The sequence below is a fragment of the Arachis stenosperma genome, chromosome 5 (assembly GCF_014773155.1).
Source record: "Arachis stenosperma cultivar V10309 chromosome 5, arast.V10309.gnm1.PFL2, whole genome shotgun sequence".
Classification (NCBI taxonomy): Eukaryota; Viridiplantae; Streptophyta; class Magnoliopsida; order Fabales; family Fabaceae; genus Arachis; species Arachis stenosperma.
In genome coordinates, this window is record NC_080381.1 from 14374964 (window position 1) to 14402299 (window position 27336).

A 27336-nucleotide genomic window follows, 5' to 3' on the forward strand; every position below is an offset into this window, starting at 1 on the left:
TTAAAATAGTTAGTAAGAAAAGTAAATCCGGAAAAATAGATAACTCTAAAGCCTTAACTGCTTTCTCAATATTTTATTCCCAATTTATTTATTTGTCTATCCTTTTTATATTCTGAGTTCGAATTTAAATCTTTTGAATATCTCAAAACCCTTTTCTGCTTGCCTAACTAATCCTATCAAACGCTATTGTTGCTTAATCCATCACTCCTCGTGGGATCGACCCTTACTCACGTAAGGTATTACTTGGTACGACCCGGTGCACTTGCCAGTTAGTAGTGTGGGTTGTAAAATACCGCACCAAGTTTTTGCCGCCGTTGACGGGGATTAATAGTGATTAACAACTATTAGTTGTTTGATTGCTTAGATTAGGCATTTTATTTTTAATTTCATTAAAATCTATTTTTAAAAAAAATTTAAAAAATTGACGGTATTTTTCTTTTTTTTCCTCTCTTTACGTTAAATTTTTTTTCCTTTACGTTATTTTCTTTTTTTTTTTATTTACCCTTTTTTTTTTGCTTACGCCATACCTTTTTTTCTTTCAGCCCCAAGTATTCAAAATATGCTCTCTCCTTCGTCATCGGCCATGACTCCCCAATGCAGCGAATATAAGGCAAAGCCTTAAAATAAAAAAATCGAACTTTGAATCGAAAGCTACCAAATAAACTAAATTTGCGAGTTCCCACGATTTTTGGATCAGTGGGGAGAAGTTTTTTCTCCATATATATATATATATATATATATGTTACCTGCTTGATGACAAAAGAACCTGTGGAATTGAGAACGATGAAGACGAAGTTAAGATTGCCATCTCCAACTTCTTTGACGGACAAGGTGTCGAAGTCGTTGGCAGTATAATTGCAGAGTAAAAAATTTTCGATGCCAAATCAATTTGGACTTCCAAATATTTAGGCCTTTATTGGTTGAGTTTGTTTTAAGGCCCGTTAAGCCATCACTGAACTGGACCATTAAGGGTTTTCCTTCTCCTCCTCGTTACTCTATTACTGCTAGCTAGCTGCTGCCACCACCATTCTACACACACACCACTTTCTTCTTTCGTTTAGATTTCGAGCCTCAAGAACAATGTTCTGAAAATCGGACCGGACCGGCCGGTTGAATCGGTTTAACCAGAAACCGGCACTATAAACGGTCCGGTCCACTATCCAAAACTGTTGGAAGAAAAACCGTACAAAAACCATCAAACCGGCCGAGAACCAGTCGGTTGGACCGGACCGGTAACCGGCCGGTTCGAATAAAGCGACGCCGTTTTCTATTAGTAAAAAAAAAAAAAAACGAAACAGATCCGTGAAGTGTGAACCGACCCTTATTCCCCCAATTCATTCGTCACTCACTCACACCCTGGATTGGAGAACTCTGAAATCTGAAGCAAAGGGAACCCTAGCCCTTCTTCGCCGCCGCCGGTCCCAGGTCGTCAGCGCCGCCGCCGTCCCCAGGTCCTCAGCGCCGCCGCTTCTTCCTCTTCCCCGTGTCCAGAACCCAGTTGCTCGGCATGTCCTCTTCATCTTCACTGGCTTCTCGGCATGGAACTAGGCATGGCAAAAATCCCCGGCGGGGCGGGTACCCGCGGGGATTTACCCGTCGGGGAGCAGGTATGGGGGGTCATTTTTACCCGTGGGGACGGGGGACGGGGCCCCGTATAATAAATGGGGCGGAGGCGGGGGTAGAGGTCCCCGCTCCGTGGAGACCCGTTAAATCCCCGTTTGTGTAAAAAGACAAAAATGCCCTGATATATATATATATTATATTTGAGCCACTTAACCACTCTCATTTGAACCTAACCCTAGCCGTCCTGCTTCAGAGAGAGACAGAGAGTGAGAACTGAGCTGAGACCTGAGAGTCTCGTCTCCGCACTCCGCTCCTCCTCAAACCCTTAGCCCCTCCTGCCTCCTTCCCGCTGACCGCTGACCGCTGACCGCCGACCGCTGACCGTCGCCGCTGCCTTCCACCCTCTGGTCTCTCAGCGCTGCCTCCCACCCCAGACTCAGCAACATAGTCGTCTTTTCCTGGTCGTGGTCGTCATCTTCTCCTGTTCGCGTCGCCGGTCTTCGCTGGACGCTGGTCTTCCTTCCCCTTTTCTCCATTAGGTTCAGGTAAGTCTGCCCTGGTCTTCGCTGGTCTTCCATCCCCTTCTCTGAATTTAGATTTCTGAATTAGGGTAACGAATTTGGGTGTTCTGAATTAATGAGATTCCTATTGATTTGAATTTTTGTGTTTTGAATTTTTGGATTTTTGAGTTTTGAGTTGCTAAATTTTTAATTAGGTTGCTGAATTTCTGACTATGAATTTCTAGATTCTGGTTGTGTAAGTTCTGAATTAATGAGATTCCTATTGATCTGAATTTTTGTGTTTTGAATTTCTGGATTTTTGAGTTTTGAGTTGCTGAATTTCTAATTAGGTTGTTGAATTTCTGACTATGAATTTCTGGATTCTGGTTGTGTAATTTATACTTCTGAGTTAGGTTGATATAAATTTGATTTTTGATTCTGATTAATATTTGAGTTAATATTGAGTTAATCTAAAGTTAGGTTAATCTGATTCCGATTATGAATTTCTGATTGTGTAATTGGTATTTCTGAGTTAATATTCTGAATTGGACTAATTTTCTGGGTCGTCCTAATTTTCAAAACTATGCCTCATAGTTTATCGGTGCCATACTGCCATGTTTGCATATTGTTTCTGCATAAAAGTTTATTATGCTAAGTCCAAATAGTTTCATTCTTTTTAAAGGTCATTGCAAAATAATTTGATAAACAGGGATTGGAGTATTGGATTTATAGAAAAAAAATCCATCCCTTCCTCTCATCAACACACAGGCACACCCCAACTGAGCTTGGTGGAGAAGGTCTATATTGAAGATAGAAAAGGAAAACAAACTGAAGCTAATCAAGAAGCAACCCAAGAAATTCGTTAGAAACTGTTTTATGTTTTTATGAATATTATGTTTGTAATGACAAATTGACAATTGAAGATTATTTTTTATTTTCTCTAATTTTTTTCATTTTTTTCAATTTTTACTTATTTTTACAAAAATCCGCGGATATCCGCGGAGACCCAGGTCCCCAGCGGATACGGGGTCCCCGCTACCCGTCATGGGGACGGGGCGGGGACGGGGACAGTAATTGGGGGCGGGGGGCGGGGGGCATGTCCCCGCCCCCATGGGGACCCGTTGCCATCCCTACATGGAACCCAGGTTAGTGGCTTCTCCTCTTCATCTTCACTGAGGGCTCGGTCTTCTTGGTTTGAAGTTCCGAAATTGTTGTTCTTCGGTCTTCTTCTTCAATTTTTGTTCCATTTTTCTTCAATTCTTCTTCTTCGGTCTTGGTTTGAAGTTTGGTTCTGAATGTTTTGTAAATTGTAATTTCCTGTTGTTGATAGATCTGTCTTGTACTCTTGAATTTGCTGGTTGCTGATGGTTGAAAATTTACAAATTTGCAAATTTGTATCATATGGTTTTGAACTTCTGATTGCTCTGTTACTCTGTTAAATCATGTGTATTAAAATAAACTTAGTCTGTTATATCATTTGTATCAACCAGAACACCTAATACTTACTCTTTTATTCTGTTTTAGTGTTTTCTAATTGCTCGATGGCTCTGATAGTGTTTTACTGGTTCACCAGTTGCTGATGGCTCCTAAATTTTTTGTTCATATTTGCTCATGGTCTGTTGCAAAAATTAGAAATCAAATCATTATTGAAATTTTTTTTATTTTTGTTTATCTTTATTGATTTCAGGTTTAGTGTGGTTACTTTATGCTTGTTTTATAATGTTTGTTGCTGGATGAAGTGTGCTTCACTTGGCATGCCTTGTATCTGATGCTGGAATGGTGGAGCTGCTCCTACAATTTAGAGGGAAGATTGCAACTGCAAAATTACTTATTTTAAGGTAGTTATGTCAGTAGTTCTTCTATCTTTTAGATGATGTACTTTATGCTCTAAAGTGCAACTTGCCAAAGGCTGCACTAAGAGGAGACAAACCCATTTGTCTTCATACTGTGTGTCCTATATATTATATGCCTTTGAAATTATCTATCCTAGCTATGAAGATCCACCCCGCCTCTTGTTATATTCTGTTTCTGCACTTGTAGTCACATTTCTTATCTTACTTTATGTGCTAAACATCTAGTTCATGAGAAACTTCATAGAATTAAGGCTAGTGAAACATTGTTATAATTTACTGGATAATGCATGTTTTTCTAAGTAATACATATACATTTGGTACTTTTCAAGTGTTTCAAGTGATAACAACACTCGAGATCATTATATTTATGCATGTTTTTTTTTTTATTGTTGGAATCAGCCACTTTCTGAGGTAGTTATTAAGGGAGAGGGCATTTATTCAGTTTCATTATGATTCATTTTGTGTTCATTTTTGAGATATTTGTTTGGTTGCATCAGACATTTTTGTGAATATGATAAACACATGATTTGGTATGTGTATAAAGTATAAACTTTTTTTCGATTTCTTACGGTACATACAATTAAATATCTAAATGACTTATTGCTTGAGTTTTATAGTTTATTTTCTAATGATTTATTAGAATGTTGTTAGTTTATAATATAATGATAACGCGTATTCTATTCTAAAACGGTTTTCCCGGTTGAACCACTGGTTAGACCGGTTGGACCAATAAACCAGTGAACCAGTAACTAAAGCGGTTTGATGACTGGTCCGGTTTTCAGAACCTTGCTCAAGAATGATTTCAGCTATTTCGTGGATACCGATAGGTGCTTCGAAGGCGGAACCCACAGTAGCTGAACCTCCTTCCAAGGAAGAAATTCAAGATATAATCACCACTGCCGCCGCCAGGTCTTTCTCTTCTTCTTCAAAACTCACTTAGCCAATTATAAAATTTTATCAAATACTTTACAATACATGTATGTTATGCAGTACAGCAGACAGTGAAAATGAGGAAGAAGCAGGGGATGAACGCATGGATGATGCCGGTGGCGCCGTCGATGAAGTTGCGCGAGCACTCAATGTTGCTGATGCTCTCGGGAAGGCTGATAAATTGGACGATATTGCCCTCGGTTTGAAGGAGCTTGACATGGAACATTACGATGATGAAGATGAAGGTATACAATAACATCTCAGGGAGTTATCTATCATAGTTAGTTAGTTAGTTAGCGGTTTTAATTAGAGTTAGCTATCGAATCACTTAGCATGATATCAGCCATGGCTATGGTTAGCTAGCTAGCTCTGTCTCCTTGTGTTGTCTGTGTTAATTTGCATCTTTTTATTGACCTTAGGAGTTGAGGTATTTAGTTCCGGGATTGGTGATCTTTATTATCCAAGTAACGACCTGGATCCTTATATCAAAGATAAGAACGTAAGTTCCAATACTTTGCTGCATTCTGTTGTTGACCTTCATTTGTGACTCTACAACATCATATTGTTTTACATTGTTAAGGATGATGATGACTCTGAGGAACTCGAAGACATGATCATTAATCCAACTGATTCCGTCATTGTTTGTGCTCGTACTGAGGACGATCTCAGTCTTCTCGAGGTAAACAAATCCTCACTTATTGGCTGATGTATTTTTCTTTGATGTTTGTTATGTGATGCAATGGTAGACTTATATGAGTTGCGTCTTTTTCTACTACAAGGTTCATATACTTGAGGACGCCGGTACTAGTGAGATGAACATGTATGTCCATCATGATATCATAATTCCTGCATTTCCACTATCCACAGCTTGGCTTGACTGCCTTCAAGGAAGAGAGAAAGGTGGGGAATATTGCCTTTGTCAATGCATCTTGCATGTTTACTCCTTTTTTTTATATTAAATATGTTGGTTTTTTGTGCTCTTGTCTGTTTTAGTAAATAAGTTCTAAATTCTAGCCTTCGTTTGCATGCTCAAAATTTGACTTGATCCCCTTATGCTTCCTCTACTTTCTATCGCATTATTATTTCATTATCATTGCAGGAAACTTCTTAGCTGTTGGTTCAATGGAACCGTCAATAGAAATTTGGGACCTTGATGTTGTAAGTGAATATGGTTAATAAATTTCACTGAAAAGTTGGAAACGTCATTCAGAATATAAAGTCACTTTCATTGAATACCTTCTAAGCTTCCTTTGTTCCCAGATTGATGCAGTGCAGCCATGCATGGTTTTAGGTGGCATTTCAGAGAAAAAGAAGAAGGGGAAGAAGGTTTGTACATCTTTTTGTGTTGAAGTGCAATTCTGAGTATAGACCCAGTTACTGATTCTGTTAATTGGTTTTGTAGAAATCAATCAAATACAAAGATGACAGTCACACTGACTCTGTACTTGGTCTTGCCTGGAACAAAAAGATCAGGTTTGTTAAATTTAAAACTGGATTTTGGTATTATTTCATCTGTTGGGCACCTTTTGGGACATAAAGGTTTCATTTATTACTTATTTTGAAACTCTATTATTTTGTACCTCTGATGACAGTCATTCTTAAAACATTCAGGAATGTACTTGCTAGTGCCAGTGCTGACAAGCGAGTCAAGATTTGGGATGTGGCTACTGGGAAGTGTGAGAGTACAATGGAGCATCACTCAGACAAGGCAAGTAGTATGCTAAAGTGCAATCAATTATTACAAATATGAGCTTCTTTTATTTATAAAGAGGACTTTCCCTCTTCATGTCCATCATCTTTTCTTTTCTTTTTTCCCTTAGTTCTAAATAGTGTACAAGCTCAGAAATATTACTTATACATTGGTAGGAAAGATTTTCACTTTTTTCCTTAATTAAGTCATTTAATATTTTATATTTTGTCTTACTAACATTAATTTAGGTTGCTTGAGTCAATATGTTGTCTGATGCCTTTGTTCATCCATCTTGACAGGTTCAAGCAGTTGCTTGGAATCATCATGAACCAAAAATTCTTCTTAGTGGTTCATTTGATCATACTGTGGTCCTGGTAGTGACAGAATGTTGCTTATATACTCTATATTTTTGCATTTCTTTTTTTTATACTGTGGTCCTGGAATGGATACTTATTACACTGTAGATTTTGGTTGTATAATATTCATGTGCCAAAACAGACTTTCTCTTTAAAAATGATCACATTGGAATTTCTGTCTGCCTTTTTTCTTAGTTATCTAACATTCTAATGCTTTCAATGCTTTTACACTTTGCAGAGGGATGGAAGGATGCCATCCCATCCTGGTTATAAGTGGTCAGTCACAGCTGATGTCGAGAGCTTGGCCTGGGATCCACACACTAACCACGATTTTGTGGTGTGTTATGGTTAATTTTGATTTATCGTTTCAGTGATTGAATTGGTAATTGTATTTTTATGGATGCATAGTTTTAGCTTCACTAATAATAATTAAATTGTGCTTCTAGGTGAGTCTCGAGGATGGTACTATCAAGTGTTTTGATGTTCGGACCGCAATGTCTGAATCCACATCTGATCTAAGTTCTACATTTACTCTTCATGCACATGACAAAGCTGTTACCTCAGTATCCTATAATGTGTCTGCACCTAATGTATGTATTTTCAATGTTTTGATGAGAAATACCAAGTTATTATGTACTCAGTTTAACCATACCTTGTTGCCTTCTTGCAGCTACTTGCTACTGGATCGATGGACAAAACGGTAATTGTGAAGTCCGTTTGTTGTGTTCCTATTCCTATATACTATATCTTGCAGAATTGGAAATCATCTCATTCGAGTACTATTATTTGTTGTAGGTAAAGCTTTGGGATTTATCGAACAACCAACCATCTGTTGTGGCATCTAAAAACTCCAATGCTGTAAGTTTGCTTCTTTTATTTGTTGAGATTTAACCGAAAGAAAAAAATGTATTCTCTAGTCTGAATCATGATACAAGTAACACTGATGACTTCTGTTTTTGGATGCGGCTTTTCAGGGAGCTGTATTTTCTATTTCGTTTTCAGAGGACAACCCCTTTGTGTTGGCTATAGGAGGCTCAGGGGGAAAATTGCAAGTGAGTGAAAAGTGCCACAGAAATTCAAATGTGTTCTTGATAGATTTTTGTGTGAAATTTACTGTTGTCGCTCATACCTTGTAGGTTTGGGACACTTTATCTGAGTCTGCTGTCTCTCGGCGTTATGAAAATTACAACAAGAATAGAACTCGGTCGTGATATAATTGAGTCATAATAGCCTTTCCGGTCTCCCCTTCATGAGTTCATGTTACGGGTAGGCTAGAAGTATTTATGTTAGATACAGTTGTTGCGAATAATTAGAATTTATTTCAAAAAAAGCTGTATTTTTTAATAATAGGTCTCATGACCAAAAGAAAAACAAAACTATTTAACATAGGTCTACTTTATTTCTCTTTTTATTAAAAAATAATAAATTGGTAAGGATGGTTATTTACTTATTTTAACATGTGTAATTTTTTATTTTTAAATATTCATATTTTATTTTTATTTACCCTCTTTTTATTTTTGTAACATAACTAATTTAATATTAGATATTTTATTTCTACAATATCAATAAGAAATAGCAACATTGTGACTTCTAAGTACTGATAGCAATGACTAATGTTAATGCACTTTAAGAAAAATAGAGTGATTCTTTAAACAATAGAATATAACAGTTAGAAAATAGATATCATCACTTTTATTTTGATAGTCACCCATTTTTATAAATTCATGTAAATATATAATATAGGAAAAGTATATATGAAGTGACATTATCAAAAATAGTAGTGACAATATTATTATCCTAATTGTTATTTAAATTGCAAATTATGACTATTTTAAAAAGATATATACTTCAAATTAATATTTAAATTCTATATTATATTATACATGATAAATTAAAATTAGACAACCACCTTCAGATTAGAATTTAATATTGTAAATATTGACTTTAAGAATATTTCATATCCATTACTGATTAATCATAATTTTCATTTCATTATTAATCATGGAAGAAACTCTTCGCAGTGTTGACGTTATAATCCGTAAGCAAGATTTGTAATCCTTTCATACCTTTTAATAACTATCCCTTGAAGCAAGTTATGTTCATACGTAAAAGATGTAGATTGTCGAGCAAACAAACCACCATAAAAAATGTGAACCTTCTTGATATGAGGGTACTACCAAAATAAAAAGATATTACATTGGTTTAACTTTTTAGTTATTATTTTCTACTAAAATAATACAAAAGTACCAGAAATTTCCAACCATCTTTCTTTTCTCCTTAAAGACAAGTTCCAACAAGGATGATGTCACTCACTCGGGTACAACTAAAACACACACAACCACCTTAAACTCAAAGAAGCATAACGCCAGCATCCCTGAGAGAATCAATAACTGCCTTAACCTTCCCATGATACTTCTGTTCTCTCTTCAAATGAACAGAAACAGCAGCAATGTCCTTAAGCAAGAGGCGTTCGGCTAGTAACTTTCCGATCTTTGCAGCCGCGGCCACATCACGCTTAATTTCCAAGCTTGATCTCAATGCTTTCTCCTGTGAGCTAGCAGAAGAGGCCACGGTAGCAGTTGGCGTGTGGATCACCTGGGCACTCACATACTTATTAGTAAAATGCATCCTCGGAACGTAGGGTTTTAGAAATTGTGTGATCCTTGGAGGCCTTACTGGAGAAGGGATAACCATGTCTGTTTTGCGGTGCAAAGGAAACTTCATTTGTTAGTATCACATAACTTTTTGGCATATCACACAAAACTCAGTTATTTATCAACAGTCACAACAACTATTTCTCCCTCATTCATTCCACCACATCAAAGAACTGAATATTGAACAAAAGAAGGCTAGCATTTCAATCTATCTGCAAAATATAAACTTTTCCCCTCTCAACATTCCTATATGGATTACCTTATGCAAAATTAATCAAGGATATGGGCCATGTAGCATATATCTTTAAGAGTTCGATAAAACTTATTAGCAAGCTCAGGAGAAATCTATGAGCAAAGTTGGCAACAGTCCCAAAAATTTGCTATATGCAAATAAGAGGTAATCAAAGCTGGTGTTTGATTTTGTAAGCATGCAACAGCAAATTTAGGGGGAAGTTAAATTTTAACAGCTTAATATCAACATTAAGGAGAACAAGTAACACGAGCAAAAAAGAAACTTGATTCACAAGAGATTAAGTTTTGCTAAGTCTCTAAAATTGCTAACTTATTCGTGCACCATATTGGGTCCTTTTTGGTTTTACTTTTTTCATTTTTTCTTCACTTTAATGCACTGTAGTAGCAGCAGCTAGTAACTTCCTTTGTTTCCAAGACACCAATAAGGGCACGATAACTCAGGCACAAGGCAGCAATTAAGCAGAGTATACAGAGCAAGAAAGTGGCAAATGCGGAGAGCGTAATTAAGCAAAAAAGAAAGTAACTTTTGCAACCACTGCATCTAAAAACATTGAGGATCAATGCACACGAAACCCAAAGAGGAAAAAAAAAAGAGAGGGAAGAGCTACAAATAATGAAAAATGGGTTGTTGAAAATTCAAATTGTGGTTGGGGAATTGCATCAAACAGGTTGTGTGCAAGCAGTAAACAACGAAACAAACAATACATAAACGAACCCAGCAATAAGTATAATACGCAGAAGCTAAGATTGTGCGATGCCCCAATTCGATTACGCACAAGTAGATGAGATGGTGGATTAGTGGGTGGGGCAAGAGCAAAGAAAGCAAGTGAGAAAACAGGGAACAAGTAATCGAATATAAATGAAGCAATTGATTGATACATTACACATAGAACACCGACTAAGAAGAAGAAGAAGAAGAGGTGAATGGAGAGAGCATAGCATTACCTGAAGATTGAAGAAGAAGAAGAAGAAGAAGTTGCAGAGCTTCGATAAGAGCGCGTATACCACTCTCTAAGACTCAGACCCCCTCACTCACTCTCATCTGTATAAATAAAAAATTATAAATATAAAACAAAGGACAATAAATCAATGTATGTGTTATTTAAATTACGTTTCAGGTGCTCCTCCGTCCTTTTTTGGAGGTTTGATACTCCAAGTACGAACAAGTTGCAAGTATTATATTTGTCGTTTAGTATGGATGTAAATGACCAATGTATCCAAGATCGTAAGAATGAAAAGACGGAAAAAGACAGCTGGTTTAGGGGATAGTAAACAGCTGGGAGGCTTAGTTTTGCAGATATGAGCTTGGCTTTAATGTTGTGAAGTACTTGTAATTGAGGTTAGGGATTGAAGGGTGGAATCCAGGAGAGGAGTGGTGTGGTGTGTTGTGGCATCCTATTCGAAAAGCTGAAAAGCCGATCAACACGGTGATGATGATGAAGATGATGATGATGTGGCGAATCGTCGCCGATCGTAGCAGGAAAAACAATTACTATAAAAGACCGTTAATAAAATTTAATTATTAAAGAGGCTGTTCATTACTAAATTTATTAACGAATCAATTTTTTTTATAGTATACTTCTTATAAAATTTTAATAATTCTGATTAATTAATTTTTTTTCCATACCCATGGACATAATTTATTAGCCCATTTTTCATGATTTCAGCCCAAAACTATACATATGGCCCATTATATCAGCTTGGCTCCTCCTCTCTTCATTCAACTCCGCTGGAAGCCACTGTGTTATGTCCCCTTCTTTTTTCAATGTTACCCACAATGGGTATTTTCACACAATTTTATTCTCCAATGTCCTAGCAGGTGAAAAGTGTAACATACACCCTCTTACCTTAATATTCATAATAACCACCTTACCTAGGATCTAAACCATTCAAATATTTAATAATAAATATGAATGTTAAAAAACACTGGAGAACTGAAACTCCAATAAAGTACATTGGAGTACCTGAAACGTTTCCTATGCTATATATATTTATTTATGTTTTAACTTAATAATTAGCTATAAAATAATCAAAGTTAATATAGTAAAATAATAAATCTGCACTAGACAAATATTTATTTATTTTTGGTTAAAAGCATAGAAGAAAAAATTAGGAAAGAATGAATGGATGCGGCAGGTTTGGGAAAATAGAAGCAATGATGTGCGAACAAGTCAGATTAGTTTTGTGGATTTTCCAAGAAAAAGGCATTAATTACGTGCAGCAAGAGCATCATTAATTGGCAGTGATGTTCTCCGTCTCCATGCAATTCAAATCGCATTGCATTGCCACAATGGATATGATATCATCATGAAGGGCCTCTTCAAGAACAAGCCTCGCACCCCTGCGGAGCTCGTCCGCCATGTGCACCACCTCCTTCTCCTTCTCAGCTCCAAATCTGACATCGATCAAAAGCGTGAAGAAAAGGTTACTTAATTTCTTCAAAAAAAATATTCTTCCTTTATACTTTTTCTTAAACTGATTATTTGAACAAAAAAAAACGCGATTAAGTCATTTATTTCTTATTTTTAGATTAACTTTTTACTTGTTTTATATACTTAGAAACATATCAATTTTTCTTGTCTATACCAATAAAATATTTTTTGTGGTTTTTGCAAGACCAATTTTATATAGTGCCTACAACATTTTTTTACCTAAATTATTTAAATATAAGTATTGAAAAATAGAATCAATATCTTTTCAAAATTAAAGATTGTATTATTTATATAAACACCGTAGACACACATTCTTTCAATAATGTGATTGTTATTTTCTAAAACAGTAAGGGACAATCAATATTCTATAGACGTAGTTATATTATATTATATAGAATGAAAATTATAGACAGAATAGAATAATATAATTAATTAATTAGGGGGTCCAACTATTAGTAGTAACATGTATGTTTGTGTACGCGTGAATGATGCATTCAATTCGAACATATATATTGATGGTAGATGACTATATGAGTTATCAGCCTCCGAACTTGACTTTGTTGAAAGGTAAAGTTTTATTTTACTCTTTAATATTTGAGATAGTTATTATTATTTGATAATTTCAAAGCCACAGAAGCTCAACATCGAGATTTTCAAGGAGGAAGACCCCATAATGCAACTTGAGCAACCAAAGCTCATTGGCAAGCAGTATTTATGTGTTGAACTTAAATCATCATAATCAAAACCTCTTTTGTCAAAGAAAATAATCATATCACTCGTATAAAAAGCTTACTATACACGATAATAATAATAATAATAATAATAATAATAATAATAATAATAATAATAATAATAATAATAATAATAACAAAAGATATAGAATAAAAATAAAAAAATTATCACGATATTTAAAAAAAAAAACTTAAATGAATAGAAAAATACAACGTAAACTATTATAAGCAATTATATATCTCTATGGTGCTAGTATTTATCTGATAATATAAATGATTAGAGGATCAAAATGTTAAATTTGTTGTGAAATAACTAAATAAATAAATAAATAAGGAAGGGGTAACAAATATAAAGTATGAAAATATAATTAGATAGTTTTAGTAGTAATGTTTACTAAAATTACTATATTAATAGTGTTACGATAAGAATGAAATGAATGACCATGGGTGGCTCATCTTTTTCGTACTGAAGTTCTATGTTACCAAAGTCCTTGCATTTAATAATAGTGAAAAAAGGTAGTCTCCTTACATGTATAAATAGAGGTTAAACCTCAGTACATAACACACAGTTACACAACAATAAGAAGTGCTAGGTAAATAATGATAATCTTAAACAATATGAACAATTACCAATCAAATAAAAATACACTACACCCTAATTTAATGCTACTAATTAAATTTAAGATTAATTTACTCTTTTAACCCTATTAATTCACATTGTTCACACATTGTTCAAAAATGTTGTTAGTAACATATACTTTTCCATATTAAATATTCTTCGCTCTCTCTCTTTCTTATACTATTCTCTCTTATATTCTTTACTACGATATTATTAAATATATCTATTAATATAGTAATTCTAGTGAACATTACTACTAGAACTATCTAATTATATTTTCATACTTTATATTTGTTACCTCTTCCTTATTTACTTATGTCACAACACGTTATCAGTACGAGACTCTGATCAAATTTTTAGGAAGACTCAGGTAACAAATTTTTATTATGTCGAAACTCTCTCATCTTAAATTTAATGCTCTTGATATATCTGAAAATAATTATTTATCATGGATACTAGATGCTGAAATTCATCTTGATTCAATAGATCTTGGAGATACCATAAGGCTGAAAATAATGCATCCCAGAAGGATAAAGCCAAAGCCATGATTTTTCTTCGTCGTCATCTTGACGAAGAATTGAAAAATGAATATCTCACATTAAAAGATCCTGCAGATCTTTGGAAAGACCTTGAAGAAAGGTATAATCATCAGAAAACGGTGATACTTCCTCAAGCCCGATATGAATGGACGCACTTGCGTTTACAAGATTTTAAATCCATAAATGAATATAATTCTACAATGTTTCGAATCACCCCACGAATGAAATTATGTGGGAAAAAGATAACTGACCATGATATGTTGGAGAAAACTTTCTCAACCTTCCATGCCTCGAATGTGCTCCTGCAGCAGCAGTATCGAGAAAAAGGGTTTAAAAAATATTCTGAGTTAATTTCTTGCATTCTTGTTGCTGAACGCAACAATGAAGTACTTTTAAAAAATCATGAAACGCGTCCAGCTGGCGCCGCCCCATTTTTTAAAGTAAATGCGGCAAATCATTACCCCAGAAGAGGTAAATGGCAAAGTTTTAATAACAATAAAAATTATGGAAGGGAAAGGAATTATATTTAAAAGAGAGGATCTCACACAAAGTGGGATAAAGAAAGAAATATCGGGTACAATAAATCAACAGAGAATAAGTGTTTCCGTTGTGGTGGAAAGAGCCATTTGTCACATACCTGCCGTACCCCAAGGCACCTAGTCGATTTTTACCAAGCATCTTTGAAAAAGGACAACAAGGGAAAATAGTCAAATTTCGTTTCAAATGATGCTGAAAATTTCACCATTTATTATGATGTATCTGATTTCTTTGAGGATCCTGAAGGAAATATTGGTTGTAACACCCTAACTATCAAAATGTCACGCTTCCGGCTGCGCCACTTTGATAGCTCGAATATTACCACGAATCTTATAATATTTAAGACTAAAATATGAGCCTGTTTAAAACTTAAAATCGCATAACCTTTCGATAACTCTTTTTCGTGAAAACCTAAACATAGATGTACATACAAATCATATACAACCTTAAGATATATATATATATATAACACTAGTTTACAAATATACATATCATAATTTCCTATCCCTCTTACAAACTTAATAAAAATAAAGGCGAGGGAAAACAATAGCTACGGTAATATAAAAAGACCAAATAAACAGAAAATAAACATCACTCTCCTAAAGCTTCGTCTTCCATATCCTGAAAAGGAAATAACCTGTAGAGGAGTGAGAACGTCGTCCTCGCTTGTTCTCACTCTAGGATTATAGAAATTGCTATAATAAGATATGTAAAGATAAAATCATTCTTAAAGTTCAGTGATCATTGCTCGTCTTATGAGTCTTTCCAAAACCATGGCTTCACATTCGAAATCCAGAAAATCCCGTTTTGAAGTCTTGATAAATTTCTCAAATATATTAAAACAAAACCTTTTTCCTTTCTTATAAAATCTGAAAAGTTTTTCCTAGACAGTATGAATGACCAACATGTCCCAAACATAGCTTCAATTAAGTCTATGCTGTAAGAGTTTGATTTTTCATACTTTTCTAGACCACAACCATGAAAGTAGTTACCTACGCGGTATAAATGATCATCCCGTTCCAAGCATAGGTTCATTAAGTCTATGCTGAATCGGTCAGGTACTTTATACAAAACTAGAACTCAATATACCAACCACGGCCTCAAGTCCATCCAATCCAACACGTCCCCTGGCCCAAACAACTCAAACATCAACCAATTCATCACAAACCAACCAATCAAATACAATCACAAATAATGTAGTTCAAACACAATGAAGAGCAATTACAACAAGTATAACAGTTAGCAGTTAATATAAGTATTCACATAGGCAAACCAAATACAATATGCACACCCAAACAATATCACATAGATGCAAATGATGAATGCCTGTCCTACTGGCTGTGATATCACATTGTCGGTTCAATTGCCAACTCGACACATTCTCATGGGAATGTTGCCCTTCGGTCACGTATAAATGGGAACCCTCTGGGATAACGTGTCCGCCACACGGTCCAGGATGTCAGTACCTGCACACTCCTGTGATCCGAAAGGATGTGAACGGGATACTTTGCCTCTGACCTCACATCTACACGTAAGTGAGATTAACCACCGTCCTTACGCGGGCGCCGCAACCTCGACAAGCGGGATTAACCACCGTCCTTGCCAGGCGCAAGCGACTTATCAACAATCTCGTCAATTATCAAATCTCTCAGCATAAGCGGGACGAACCCGGCCCTTACGCCTACCAAACAATAACTCATCAATCTTGATGATATCCACAATCAATCAGGTTCAATATCTTATTTCAAAATCATTCTTGGCCCATTTACTTTTAAATAACAAACGTAGTCAAATCACAGGTAGCCAAGAATCACTTTTCAAAATGGAGCCACTTTCCACATCTTTCCAACACTTCCAAAAATCTCAAAACTATGCCAAGTTTAAAATCTCTTTGAAATACTCAAAATCATTCATTTCTAGATCAAGATTTGGTCATAAGATTCCTCAGCAGAGTCTCAAGACTTCAGGGGAGAATAACCTAACTCATTTCTTAAATTCCTTGAAGACCTCCGAAACTTTAACTTCTTGAGTTGAATAAATAGAATAGGGTTTAAACCCAAAACCAACCAAACTTAAGCCAAAACCAAATCATTTTTTTAACCGAAAACTAATTTCAGTTTTATTCTTAAATCTGTTTTTAAGGGCTTGAGAAGTGTTTCAATTTTAATAAATCAAAGTTCCAGAAAATACTTCAAGCTCTTCCTAAATGTCGTAAAGTGAAATAGATTAATTGAAAACCAAGTTTATTTTAAATCCATTAAAACCCTCCAAAATCTGTTTACGTAAATCAAATTCTAAAACATAAAAAGTTTCATATTTAAATTGATTTTTAAGGCATAATTCCTTTCTTAATAATTACATCAAAAATATAGAGATTTTCCTAATAAGGCAAGTTCAAACATAATTTATTTCTCAAACATTTAAGTCAAAGCATAATTCATTCTTTTCCAAAATAACAATCCCAATCAAAATCTCAAATTTTCTAGAAATTTCGGCAGTATCTCCCCTAAAACTTGGACTTTGCCACCCTTTTCGGGTCCCAACAAAACCAATCATCAACTCTTTCCAATAGGTTCAAGACCAAATCAGTTTTCAATAAACAAAAACTCAACTTTTAGATTGTCAAAATCATTCAAATCAACCAATCCAGAATTCTCCAATTTATCAAAATCAGACATTGTTTCAATCAAACAGGCAATCATATTCATTCAAGATGAAATCAGACAATTCATAAGACTCACATAACCACCAGGAATACATTCTGCACAACATATCTATTTAGAACAATTTCTAATTTAAAATGATTTAGTTTGTATGAAAGGCCCCTACCTCAAAACGCAAAACCATATCCCAAACGCCTCACTGAGTCCTTTTCGTCTCAACTCGAAATCACCGGCAACCAAAACCTCGGCTCCAAGCCACTTTCGCAATAACCATAGCAACACTAATCGCAACATAAAATAATCAGAACTTGACTCCACGTTATCAAAACTCATATTCATTAACCAAACACAACAGAATACTAACGCGAGGCTTTTCGAAACATAAATACTTACTGAGCTAGCGAAACGAAGCAGCTGCGAACTCCGAGCACATCACGCAAGCATCGATACACAACTTTACGACTGATAACGCCACAACACCTCAGCCTAAACTATCAGAACAATAAACAAAAGGGCTTTCAAATCGTAAACGCTTGCCGAACGAAGAAGGAACGGCCGAACCAATACAGCGGCAGTTTCCGAATCGGTTTGGCGGCAACCCCGGTAACCACCTCAGGTGGCGGCGGCGACCAGCTCTCTGGCGACGATAACTAAAACTAACCATACAACAACAATGAAGCTTCCGGAAACCCAAAGGAAATGAAGACCAACTTAAACCCTTACCGGCAGGATTTTTCAGCGACGGCAGCGAGGTTTTCCAGCGGCAAAGGCAGCTTCGTCCCCCCTTTCACCCATAATCAGCCACGTCGGAGGTGAAATCTGGTAGCAACGGCGGCAGTTCCGACGGAGGCGACGCCGGCGAAGTGAACGGCGCCTGGGTGCGGTGGTTGGACTCCCAGCTCGGCCTCAGATCTCTCTGTCTCTCCTGCTCGGTGTGACTGGACGGCCTTCCTCTCAGCTGCACGACGGCGGCAAACCCTAGCAGTGGCGGCGCGACAGAACGGTGGTGGTGGCGATCTGGACGCGTCACAGTGGTGACAACACGACGGCAGCGTTAGAGAGGCGCAGCGACGACTCGGGGCTCCATGGACGACGGCGAGGCAGAACGGCAAGGGCGGCTTCAGTGGCGACAGCAAGGAGGCTCGGTAACGGCGACACTAGCGGCGCTGACTTCACCTGGCGATGATGAAGACGGCCTGGACGGAAATGGCGGCGCGACGGGATTCACGGCAAGGATGACGGCTTGAGGCAGCGGCGGTTCACGAGGGCGGCACGAGCTCCTCCCTTCACCGGCGCTCTCCTTCTCTCTCGGATCACCTCCATCCCTTGCTAACAGCGGCGGCGACGGTGGCAGTGACACCCACCGCGCCACCTTCCTCTTCTTCTCCCTTCCCCTTTCCTGCGGCTCCCTTCCCCTCTGTCCTCTTTCTTTCTTCCTTCCTTTCTTTCACAGGGAAACGGTGCTGTTTGATGAGAGTGAGGATGAGGGGCAACAGCTGCTACTGCTTGGGTTTGAGGGTGGCTAGGGTTTGGTGAGTGTGTGGGGGTGTTAGGTTAGATTTAGGGTTAGGGATAGTTTTGTAATTTCAAATAAAAATAGGGATAATATGGTAATTGAAACCCTAATTAAATCCAACACTAATTGTATATAGAAAATACTATTTGCTCATTAATTTTATAAATTATTTTCAATAAAATATCCAAATTCAATAATTAGTAATACTATAATTAAATTTTTTATTTTCCAAAACAGTAGTATTAATATTTTAAAATATTAATTATTTAATCCAATTTATATAAAATTATTATTATTTCATAACTACCAACTTTATAATTTAAATATGCAAAATAACTCAATAATTGTAAAATTAAATGAAATTTTGATTTAAATAGCCAACCTCATTATTTTTTAATTTCTAAAACTTTAAATCATAAATAGAAAAATAATCCAAGAATATAGAATTTGGATAAAAACCTCAATTTATTTTAAATTCAATAATTCAAAATTGCCTTAAATTATTTTCAATAAAATGATTTCTTGAAAATAAACTGTAAATAAATATATGATTTGAGATTAATTCATAATAGGGCTTTTCAAAAGTCTTGGATCTTACATTGGTCATTGGATCAATGATGCAATAGTTTAATGTGTGAAATTGTTAAGTATTCATGTAAATAAATAATGTAAAAAACTTATTATTAAGTTTTATTTTCTATGTATTTAAGTTTCAAAATATGATGTATATAAATAATGAAATATTAATGTTTATAAATTTTGAAATCATTAAATATGTCATGATTTAAAATAAAATTTTAGTATATGACATTATTTTTATGTGCAGTATTTCTTAGAAAAATAATTCCGATCAAATATTCAATTTAACTGTGCATACTACTCATTTTATTATTATTTGTCTTTGAAGAGAATGTCAAGGATATGTAATGAAGATATATGCCTTGCGGATAGTGCAAGTTCGCACACTATTCTCAAAAGTGATATATATTTTACCCATCTGGTGCCAAAAGAAGAATGTGTTAATACTATTATTGGCTCAGACAATGTGATAGAAAGCTCCAGAAGAGCTATAATTTTGTTTCCTGGAGGAACAAAATTTATAATAAATAATGTACTATTGTCTACCAAGTCTCGAAGAAACTTATTGAGTTTTAAAGATATTCGCCGAAATGGATATCATATTGAGACTATGAATGAAAGAAATCATGAGTACTTATGTATCACAACTTATGATTCAAATAAGAAAGTTATATTAGAAAAATTACCCTCATTTTTATTTGGGTTATATTATACAAAGATTAGTGCAATTGAATCATATGTCATTGTAAACCAGAAGTTTACTAGCCCAAATGAGTTCATAACTTGGCACGACCGATTGGGTCATTCAAGAACAACAATGATGCGGAGAATTATTGAAAACTCTCATGGACATTCACTAAAGAACTAGAAGATTCTTAAAACTAGTGAATTTTGTTGTGCTGCATGTTCTCAGAGAAAGTTAATTTTAAGGCCATCACCAATAAAGATTGGATTTGAGTCCCCTGAATTCTTAGAAAGGATTCAAGGTGATATATGTGGATCTATTCATCTACCATGTGGATCTTTTAGATATTTTAGGTCTTAATAGACGCATCTTCAAGATGGTCACACGTGTGCTTATTATCTTCTCGCAACCTGGCGTTTGCGAGATTACTGACTCAAATTATTCGATTAAAAGCACAATTTCTAGAAAATCCAATCAAAGCAATTCGTCTTGATAATGCTGGTGAATTTACTTCCCAAGCTTTTGATGTTTATTGTATGGCTAATGGAATAAGTGTTGAACATCCAGTAGTTTATATTTACACACAAAATGGGTTAGCAGAATCACTTATTAAACGCCTCCAATTAATTGCTAGACCCTTGCTTATGAGAATAAATCTCCCAACCTCGGTCTGGGGGCATGCTATTTTACATGCCGCAGCACTTATTCGTTTGAGGCCAACGAGTTACCATCAGTTCTCTCTTATGCAATTAGCATTTGGCTAGCAGCCAATTATTTTCCATTTAAGAATATTTGGGTGTGCGATATATGTTCCCATTGCACCACCTAATCACACTAAAATGGGACCCCAAAGAAAATTGGGGATATATGTTGGATATGATTCTCCCTCTATAGTGAGATATCTTAAAAATTAAAATACAAACTAGAGATGTATTTAAAGCCCAGTTTGCAGATTGTCATTTTGATGAATCAAAATTTCTAACATTAGGGGGAGAGAATAAGCTTCCTGAAAAGGAACTTAATTGGAATGCATCATCCTTGATGTATTTAGATCCTCGATCAGGACAATGAGAACTAGAAGTTCAAAAGATTATACATTTGCAAAGAATAGCAAATGAATTGCTTGATGCATTTTCCGATACAAAGAGGATAACTAACTCGTATATACCAGCAAAAAATGCCCCAATTCGAATTGATGTCCCAGTTGGACAAATTGCCATCGAAGCAAATACACGCCAGAAGCGTGGCAGGCCTGTCGGTTCCAAAGACAAAAATCCTCGAAAGAGAAAAGAGGTAAATACTATTCCTGTTGAAAAAGACATAGTAGAGACACATACAATTGTCCAAAATTCTGATATAGTTTTAACGCCAGAAGATGTTCAGGTACCTGAAAATTATGAAAATGACGAGATCTCGATGAATTATGTCTTTACAGGAGAAAAATGGGACCGAAATAAGACAATTGTCAATGAAATATTTGCATATAACGTGGCATTAAATATTATGCATGAAAGTAAGGATCTTGAGTCAAGATCAGTTGAAGAATGTCGACAAAATGATGATTGGCTAAAATGGAAAGAAGCCATGAATGCTGAATTAGACTCACTTATAAAACGTGAAGTCTTTGGACCTATAGTCCACACACTTGTAGTCCAAATATTATCAATTTTTTGGTAAGTATACATTAAAAATTAATTTTGATCACTATACTATATATCCAAATACTATTATACATTTCTCGTTTTGGTGTTTTTTTTTTCAAAAAAAAAAACAAGAGTCATAAAAGATAGATAACTACCACTTTAGTTTTTTTTTAAAGAGAGAATAATTTAAAAGATTGATAACTATCACTCACTACAACAATATAGATTATTTTTGAGGGTTATAATGTGTAAAAAAAATTAAAATTTGTCAAAAAAATAAATTTTGACACTATTTTAACTATGAAAATATGTTAATAAAAGTTTTGTCAAAAATAGTATTTTTAACATATAAGTGATTGTGAAAAAAATTTAAATCTTATTTTGATAAATATTGGCTGTCAAAAATAATTTGTTAGAAAATTTTGAGAACATATTTTCTGTGATACTTATTAATTGTCAAAAATATTATTTATTTTGACACTTATTGACTATAAAATATTCTCAACAAAAAAATTTAACAAAGAATGAGATGAGATCTTAAAACTAAAGAATAAATTGAGATTTTGAAGATAAAGAATGAGTAGTACAATCTTAAACTGAGAGCAGTGTGATATCAAAATTAACAGAGCCAAAAGAAGAAGAAAAATAGTGGAGTAAATTGAAAACAAATGAGTGTCAAAAGTGAGGAGTAATTTTCTACGGTCAAATTATTCATCAAAAAAATATAGAAAATTTGACATTTGTAATATTTGTTAAAAATATATATTAATTTTGACATTTAATTAGTGTTAAAAAATAAAGTGTTAAATAACTCTATTTTCTTGTAGTGAGTTTAGTTTTGGTTTAAAATAAAAAAAGACATGAACTTTTAAGAAGGATTACCATTTTATTACGATGAATATGATTTTATAATTAATCACATTTAGCATCATGAACTTACTTAAAAGACATGAACTTTTATTCGACTCATGATTTGACTAACTAATAATTAATCATATTTATAAAGGTCAAGTTCAGCTTAGTAAAAATTCAGAAATATTGATTTAAGTTTATCAACAACTCAAATAATATAAATATAATCTATAACAAAATGAATGAGAAAGATCCAAACTATAACAAACAAGTTTGCAACTAATAAGGGCAAGTAGAAACAAGTATGCTGCTAGTGCAATAGGAGAATGAAAACAAGAGACCATTTTATCAATGGATATAACTATTGATTTGCCAATGCCACAAAACATCCTCAAAATTTTTAAATATATAATAGCCTGCAGTTTCAACTAAACTGGCACTTATGAACTTAATTGAAGAGTATACACAAGCCTAGCTCAAGCAAGCCTGCATAACTAAACAAGAATGGTAGTCATGACAATCTAGGTTGCATACAATTGTTAGAGTAGTTTTATGTTTGACCAAAGCATGATTATACATGGAATTGGAAACTAAAATCCTAGGAAATAGCTTTCGCAGAGAATTACAATTTCATTTATAGTAAATGATATTATACCTTCTTGCTATTGTTTTTGTATATGTAACTACTGAAAATGTAATATATGAAGTTTAGTTTCTCACAAACAAGTTCTTAACCACGTTCTGTTTCTAACATTTATGCTTTGTACTAAACATTGAAAGTCATGTAGAATGAGGTTCATTGGAAGATTGTTAATGTATGTAATGAAGAGCAGAGGTAAATTTAAGCATTTAAGAATTAGCTCTTTACGAAAAACTGTAATAGTCAAGTTGTGTAACACCCAGATTTTTAAAAATTAAATAATTAATTTTTTTTGTGACTAAAATTAAATAATTAATTATTTATGAATCCTTATATTTATTGAAATTTTATTTTAAAAAAAATTATTTTATCAAAAATAATAAAATAAAATTTTATAATTATTAAAGTTTAATTTAATTATGACTTATTCTATTAGTTTGGATTATTTATTAGAAATTATTTTGATAGACAAAAATTTAAATTTATTATTATTATTATTATTATTATTATTATTATTATTATTATTATTATTATTATTATTAAAATTTAAAAGAAAAAGAAAAAGAATACTAGGCCGAAGACATTAGGAGAACAAAAGGAAAAGAAACATTGGTAATGTATATATATATACCCATGCATTAACATAACAATGACACATATGATTAGAAAATAAGGGTCAGAATCTGATAGCAGAATTAATTTCTCTGATAAAGGAGAACCAGCTTTCTGAAATTCTGGATGCCAAAGTGCTTAAGGAAGCAAGGGAAGGTCACATTCTTGCCATTGCAAATCTTGCAATGAGATGCTTGAGACTCAGTGGGAAGAAAAGACCAACCATAAAAGAAGTTTCAGCAGAACTAGAAGCATTGAGAACAGCACAGAATTCCGTAGTTATCGACCTTGACCGCATCTCACCGGAAGATGGTGGATCACCTAACCACACCACCAGGGGACCAATTCAAGAATCTGGCGAGGAAAGCATTTTACTATCCCTACAAATGGAGTCCACATCCTTCTAAGATGCCTGATTGACACCCCAGATATTTGTTCATGAAAATGTTGGCTACATTATAGAGGAAACCCTTTAGTTGTATATGTATTTGGTTATGACAGAGAATTTTTTTTCAAAATTTTTTAGCAAGGCTAGAGACTCGGCTTATCACATATGTTGTTAAAATATTAGAACTGCTCCTATCACATGTGGTAAATAGTTCTGGAATATTCTGATAAATTCTCTGGCTGTGAAGCAGTTTCCATTCTCTTTTTCTCCCATTGGTAAATTTTAAGCATTTGAAGCTTAGGAAGCTCTGAGAATTTCAATTAAAATAAGAAAAACAACATTCACTTAGCATAAGGTCCACATGATCCCCTACATTTTTACAAATTTCTGATCTATAATTTGGAACATTTTTCTACAACCTTTTTCTACAGCTAAGAGCATAAATTAAATAAGGTTATCCACATCAAACACATATTTATTGGTGTTTGTTATAAGCTGGAACGCTTATCATCAGATATGGTCTCTTTAGAAGATGTGTCACTATTTTTTAACATTGGTTTTCACCTGCAAACGAAGAGAGCCTAACATGTTATGATCACTAGGTCGGACAAAGACGTGAAGAATTAATAGAACTATACAACAAACCTTCAAAAAGAGAAAGCCATATTTGAATGAAGGCTTGTGAAAGCATAATTTTGAATGAACCTTAAAAAAATGTAGATTTGATGTTCAACTATACCATGTCCTGGAGTTGCTATGCTCAAATTAAGTTCAAGATTAGGAATGCCACCTGTAGAAAACAAACACAAATTCAATTTTAGAGTGACATAGTCACTTGTACATTAAGAGGAGCAAAATAGATCATTGTTATACCTTCATTGATGGCTGGAGATTTCATCTCTCCTTCATATGTACTTGGCTCAAAGTTAGTCACTGCTTCCCTTCCATTGCATTTGATAGCAGCCTTGTCATAAGCTCTGAATTTCATAAAATTAAAAGGGATACACGTATTGGATTGGAGCCCTGGTGAGCTTGAAAATTCAGGGTAATAAATTCAGTGCAGGTATAATGTAATTCATGTGTCACTAGGACCTTGCAGCTTCTACTTCATTGTCGAATACCCAAGATATATATACCTGCATCATGAAAAGCATCGCAATCTCTATAACCGAAACGCCTTTTACCAATAGTTTCTTTGAAACATGTATTTTTTGTGAGAGCAGGGCCACTAACCTTCAACGGAGACACGGCAGCAACCGGTGAGATGACGGCGAGAGCAGAGACGATGGCAAGCGGTGACCCGAAGGCGAGTTGGTCTAAGCCACAGACAGAGAAGCCGGCGAGGATGGGGACGACGTGTCGAGCTACCTAGGTTCCGGAAAGGGGGAAGAGGAAGAAGCGGAAGCACTAAGAACTTGGGGACGGCCGCAGCAAAGAACCTAGGACTAGGATTTTACCGTTTTGGTTTGGAACTTTCAATGCTTTGCTTCAGAAGGGGGCAAGAATGATTAGGGGAATTGGAGAGGATGAAGAACGATTGATTTTTTATTTTTTTTGATATGTTTGCTTCAGAGGGAGGGGACGAATGATTAGGGAAATTGGAGAAGATAAAGAACGATTGATTTTTAGTTTTTTTTTTTATGTTTTTATTTTGTTGTTTAAATTATTTGAAATTATAAAATTAAGATTAACTGAATTCTAAAATTTGATTAATTTAAAAGGGTATTTTTGTCTAATTAAATAAAGTAAGAATGTTTAAGATTTTTTATAAAATTAAACAAAAAATATTTTTTATTTTTATTTAATTAAAATGGTGTATTAGTAAAAGTGGTGATATAATATATATTTTAAAAAGAAAAAATCAAATGTTGATGTGAAAAATAAATTTCACGTGCCTTATTATTATTTGTCTATATTTTAAATGTATCAGTACGTATGAATTTATCATCGTACTGTAGCAAAAATCTAGGTAAATAATTCTTAACTAATTAATTTTAAATAATTATAATTAATAATGATTAATTTTGTATTTTTTAAAATATAAAATTTAAATAATTATTAAAATAATAATTAATTAATACAAAATATAATTTAAAAATATTTGTTAATTTATTGTTGATTAGATGTTTGCTGATTACTTAGTGGGATTGTTAAAAGAAAAATATTCAGTGTAGAAGATTTTCCTAGTACAGTAAGATTTATTTATGTCGCTTTATGCCGGCAAATCAATCAAATAATTACCGACAATTTTATACTTTTGGAAAATACTAAGAGGATGAAACTAACATCATCAGGTTCATCGTGAGCTGTACCCGATTAAACTCCAAATAAATATGTACCTTTTGGGATAATAATGGACAAAACTAACGCGTATACCATTAGAATTCTACTTGACAATGCTTACAAGTCTTATCTTTAGATTAATCGTCCATATTTAAATTGTGTTTTGTATTCTTTTTTCTTCTTTGAAAACCTGTACGTTTTAGTATTTTCTAATTTGATAAGTATATCATTTTTAATTCTACAGGGTGTGCAAGATTTGGAACACTACCAAAAGCATGCGTTTTATTTAATAAATAAACAATTTTTTATGAGTATAACAATGAAAACATGGATTTTAATGAAGCATATGGCTAGCAAAAAATAATGCCAACCTTGGATGTTGTCACGTCTTTTGTATGTTTGTGATTGTTATAACTATACACAAGATCATATGCTTTCCGAGCTAAATGTCGCGCCTATGATTAACTAAAGGATTAATTACGATTTTTTTTTTCTTAAAAAATTTAGGCCTAAAATCTTTTTTGTTTTTAATTTTTTTTTATATAAAATTGTCTATAAAATTTAAAATCAAGTTTTAAAATTATTTTTTTATTTAAATTTTAAAAATTTAAGCCAAATTACTTATAACAAAAAAATTATAAAATAAAATAAATAAATAAGAGAAAAAAAATGTTTCTATTCTTGTGAAAGAAGAAAGAAAGAAAAAAAAACAAATTAAATTTTAGAGATGATTTTAAAACCAAGTTAAACTTTAAGGACCATTTTGTATGTAAAAAAAAGTTGAAAACGAAAAACATTTTCGACCTATATCTTAAAAAC

The 27336-nt window shown here is 34.1% G+C and overlaps 2 protein-coding genes across 7 annotated transcripts; one reads left to right on the forward strand and one right to left on the reverse strand.

Moving 5' to 3' along the window:
• The first annotated feature begins 1796 nt into the window (after nucleotides 1-1796).
• On the forward strand, nucleotides 1797-8391 carry LOC130981741 (uncharacterized WD repeat-containing protein C17D11.16-like). Of its 5 annotated transcripts, none has more exons than XM_057905405.1 (19): nucleotides 1797-2108; nucleotides 2773-3208; nucleotides 3751-3901; nucleotides 4633-4825; nucleotides 4907-5091; nucleotides 5266-5345; nucleotides 5427-5525; nucleotides 5626-5746; nucleotides 5946-6004; nucleotides 6107-6172; nucleotides 6249-6319; nucleotides 6458-6554; nucleotides 6836-6910; nucleotides 7131-7229; nucleotides 7339-7482; nucleotides 7563-7592; nucleotides 7688-7750; nucleotides 7867-7944; nucleotides 8029-8391. In XM_057905405.1, exons 4-19 carry the CDS (start codon nucleotides 4713-4715, stop codon nucleotides 8101-8103), a joined length of 1455 nt encoding a protein of 484 aa, XP_057761388.1. In that variant the 5' UTR covers nucleotides 1797-2108; nucleotides 2773-3208; nucleotides 3751-3901; nucleotides 4633-4712; the 3' UTR covers nucleotides 8104-8391. The 5 variants fall into 5 exon arrangements, with proteins under 5 accessions (XP_057761388.1, XP_057761387.1, XP_057761386.1 ...); XM_057905404.1 differs by having other exon boundaries at nucleotides 4699-4825; XM_057905403.1 differs by lacking the exon at nucleotides 2773-3208.
• A 666-nt stretch (nucleotides 8392-9057) lies between these two features.
• LOC130982217 (uncharacterized) lies at nucleotides 9058-11176 on the reverse strand. 2 transcript variants are annotated; one of them, XM_057906116.1, is made up of 3 exons: nucleotides 10910-11176; nucleotides 10744-10840; nucleotides 9058-9588 (listed from the first exon to the last, which is right to left on the reverse strand). In XM_057906116.1, the coding sequence occupies exon 3, from the start codon at nucleotides 9584-9586 to the stop codon at nucleotides 9242-9244; it is 345 nt and encodes a 114-aa protein (XP_057762099.1). In that variant the 5' UTR covers nucleotides 9587-9588; nucleotides 10744-10840; nucleotides 10910-11176; the 3' UTR covers nucleotides 9058-9241. The 2 variants fall into 2 exon arrangements, with proteins under 2 accessions (XP_057762099.1, XP_057762098.1); XM_057906115.1 differs by having other exon boundaries at nucleotides 10744-11176.
• Nucleotides 11177-27336: the final 16160 nt, after the last annotated feature.

Bases quoted from the DNA above. Each gene is read 5' to 3' on its own strand.
- LOC130981741 (XM_057905405.1), top strand. From the start codon at position 4,713: ATGATTTCAGCTATTTCGTGGATACCGATAGGTGCTTCGAAGGCGGAA. The intron at 6,911-7,130 runs GTAGTGACAGAA...TACACTTTGCAG, and splicing joins TTGATCATACTGTGGTCCTG to AGGGATGGAAGGATGCCATC. The intron at 7,945-8,028 runs GTGAGTGAAAAG...CATACCTTGTAG, and splicing joins GCTCAGGGGGAAAATTGCAA to GTTTGGGACACTTTATCTGA.
- LOC130982217 (XM_057906116.1), bottom strand. From the start codon at position 9,586: ATGGTTATCCCTTCTCCAGTAAGGCCTCCAAGGATCACACAATTTCTA.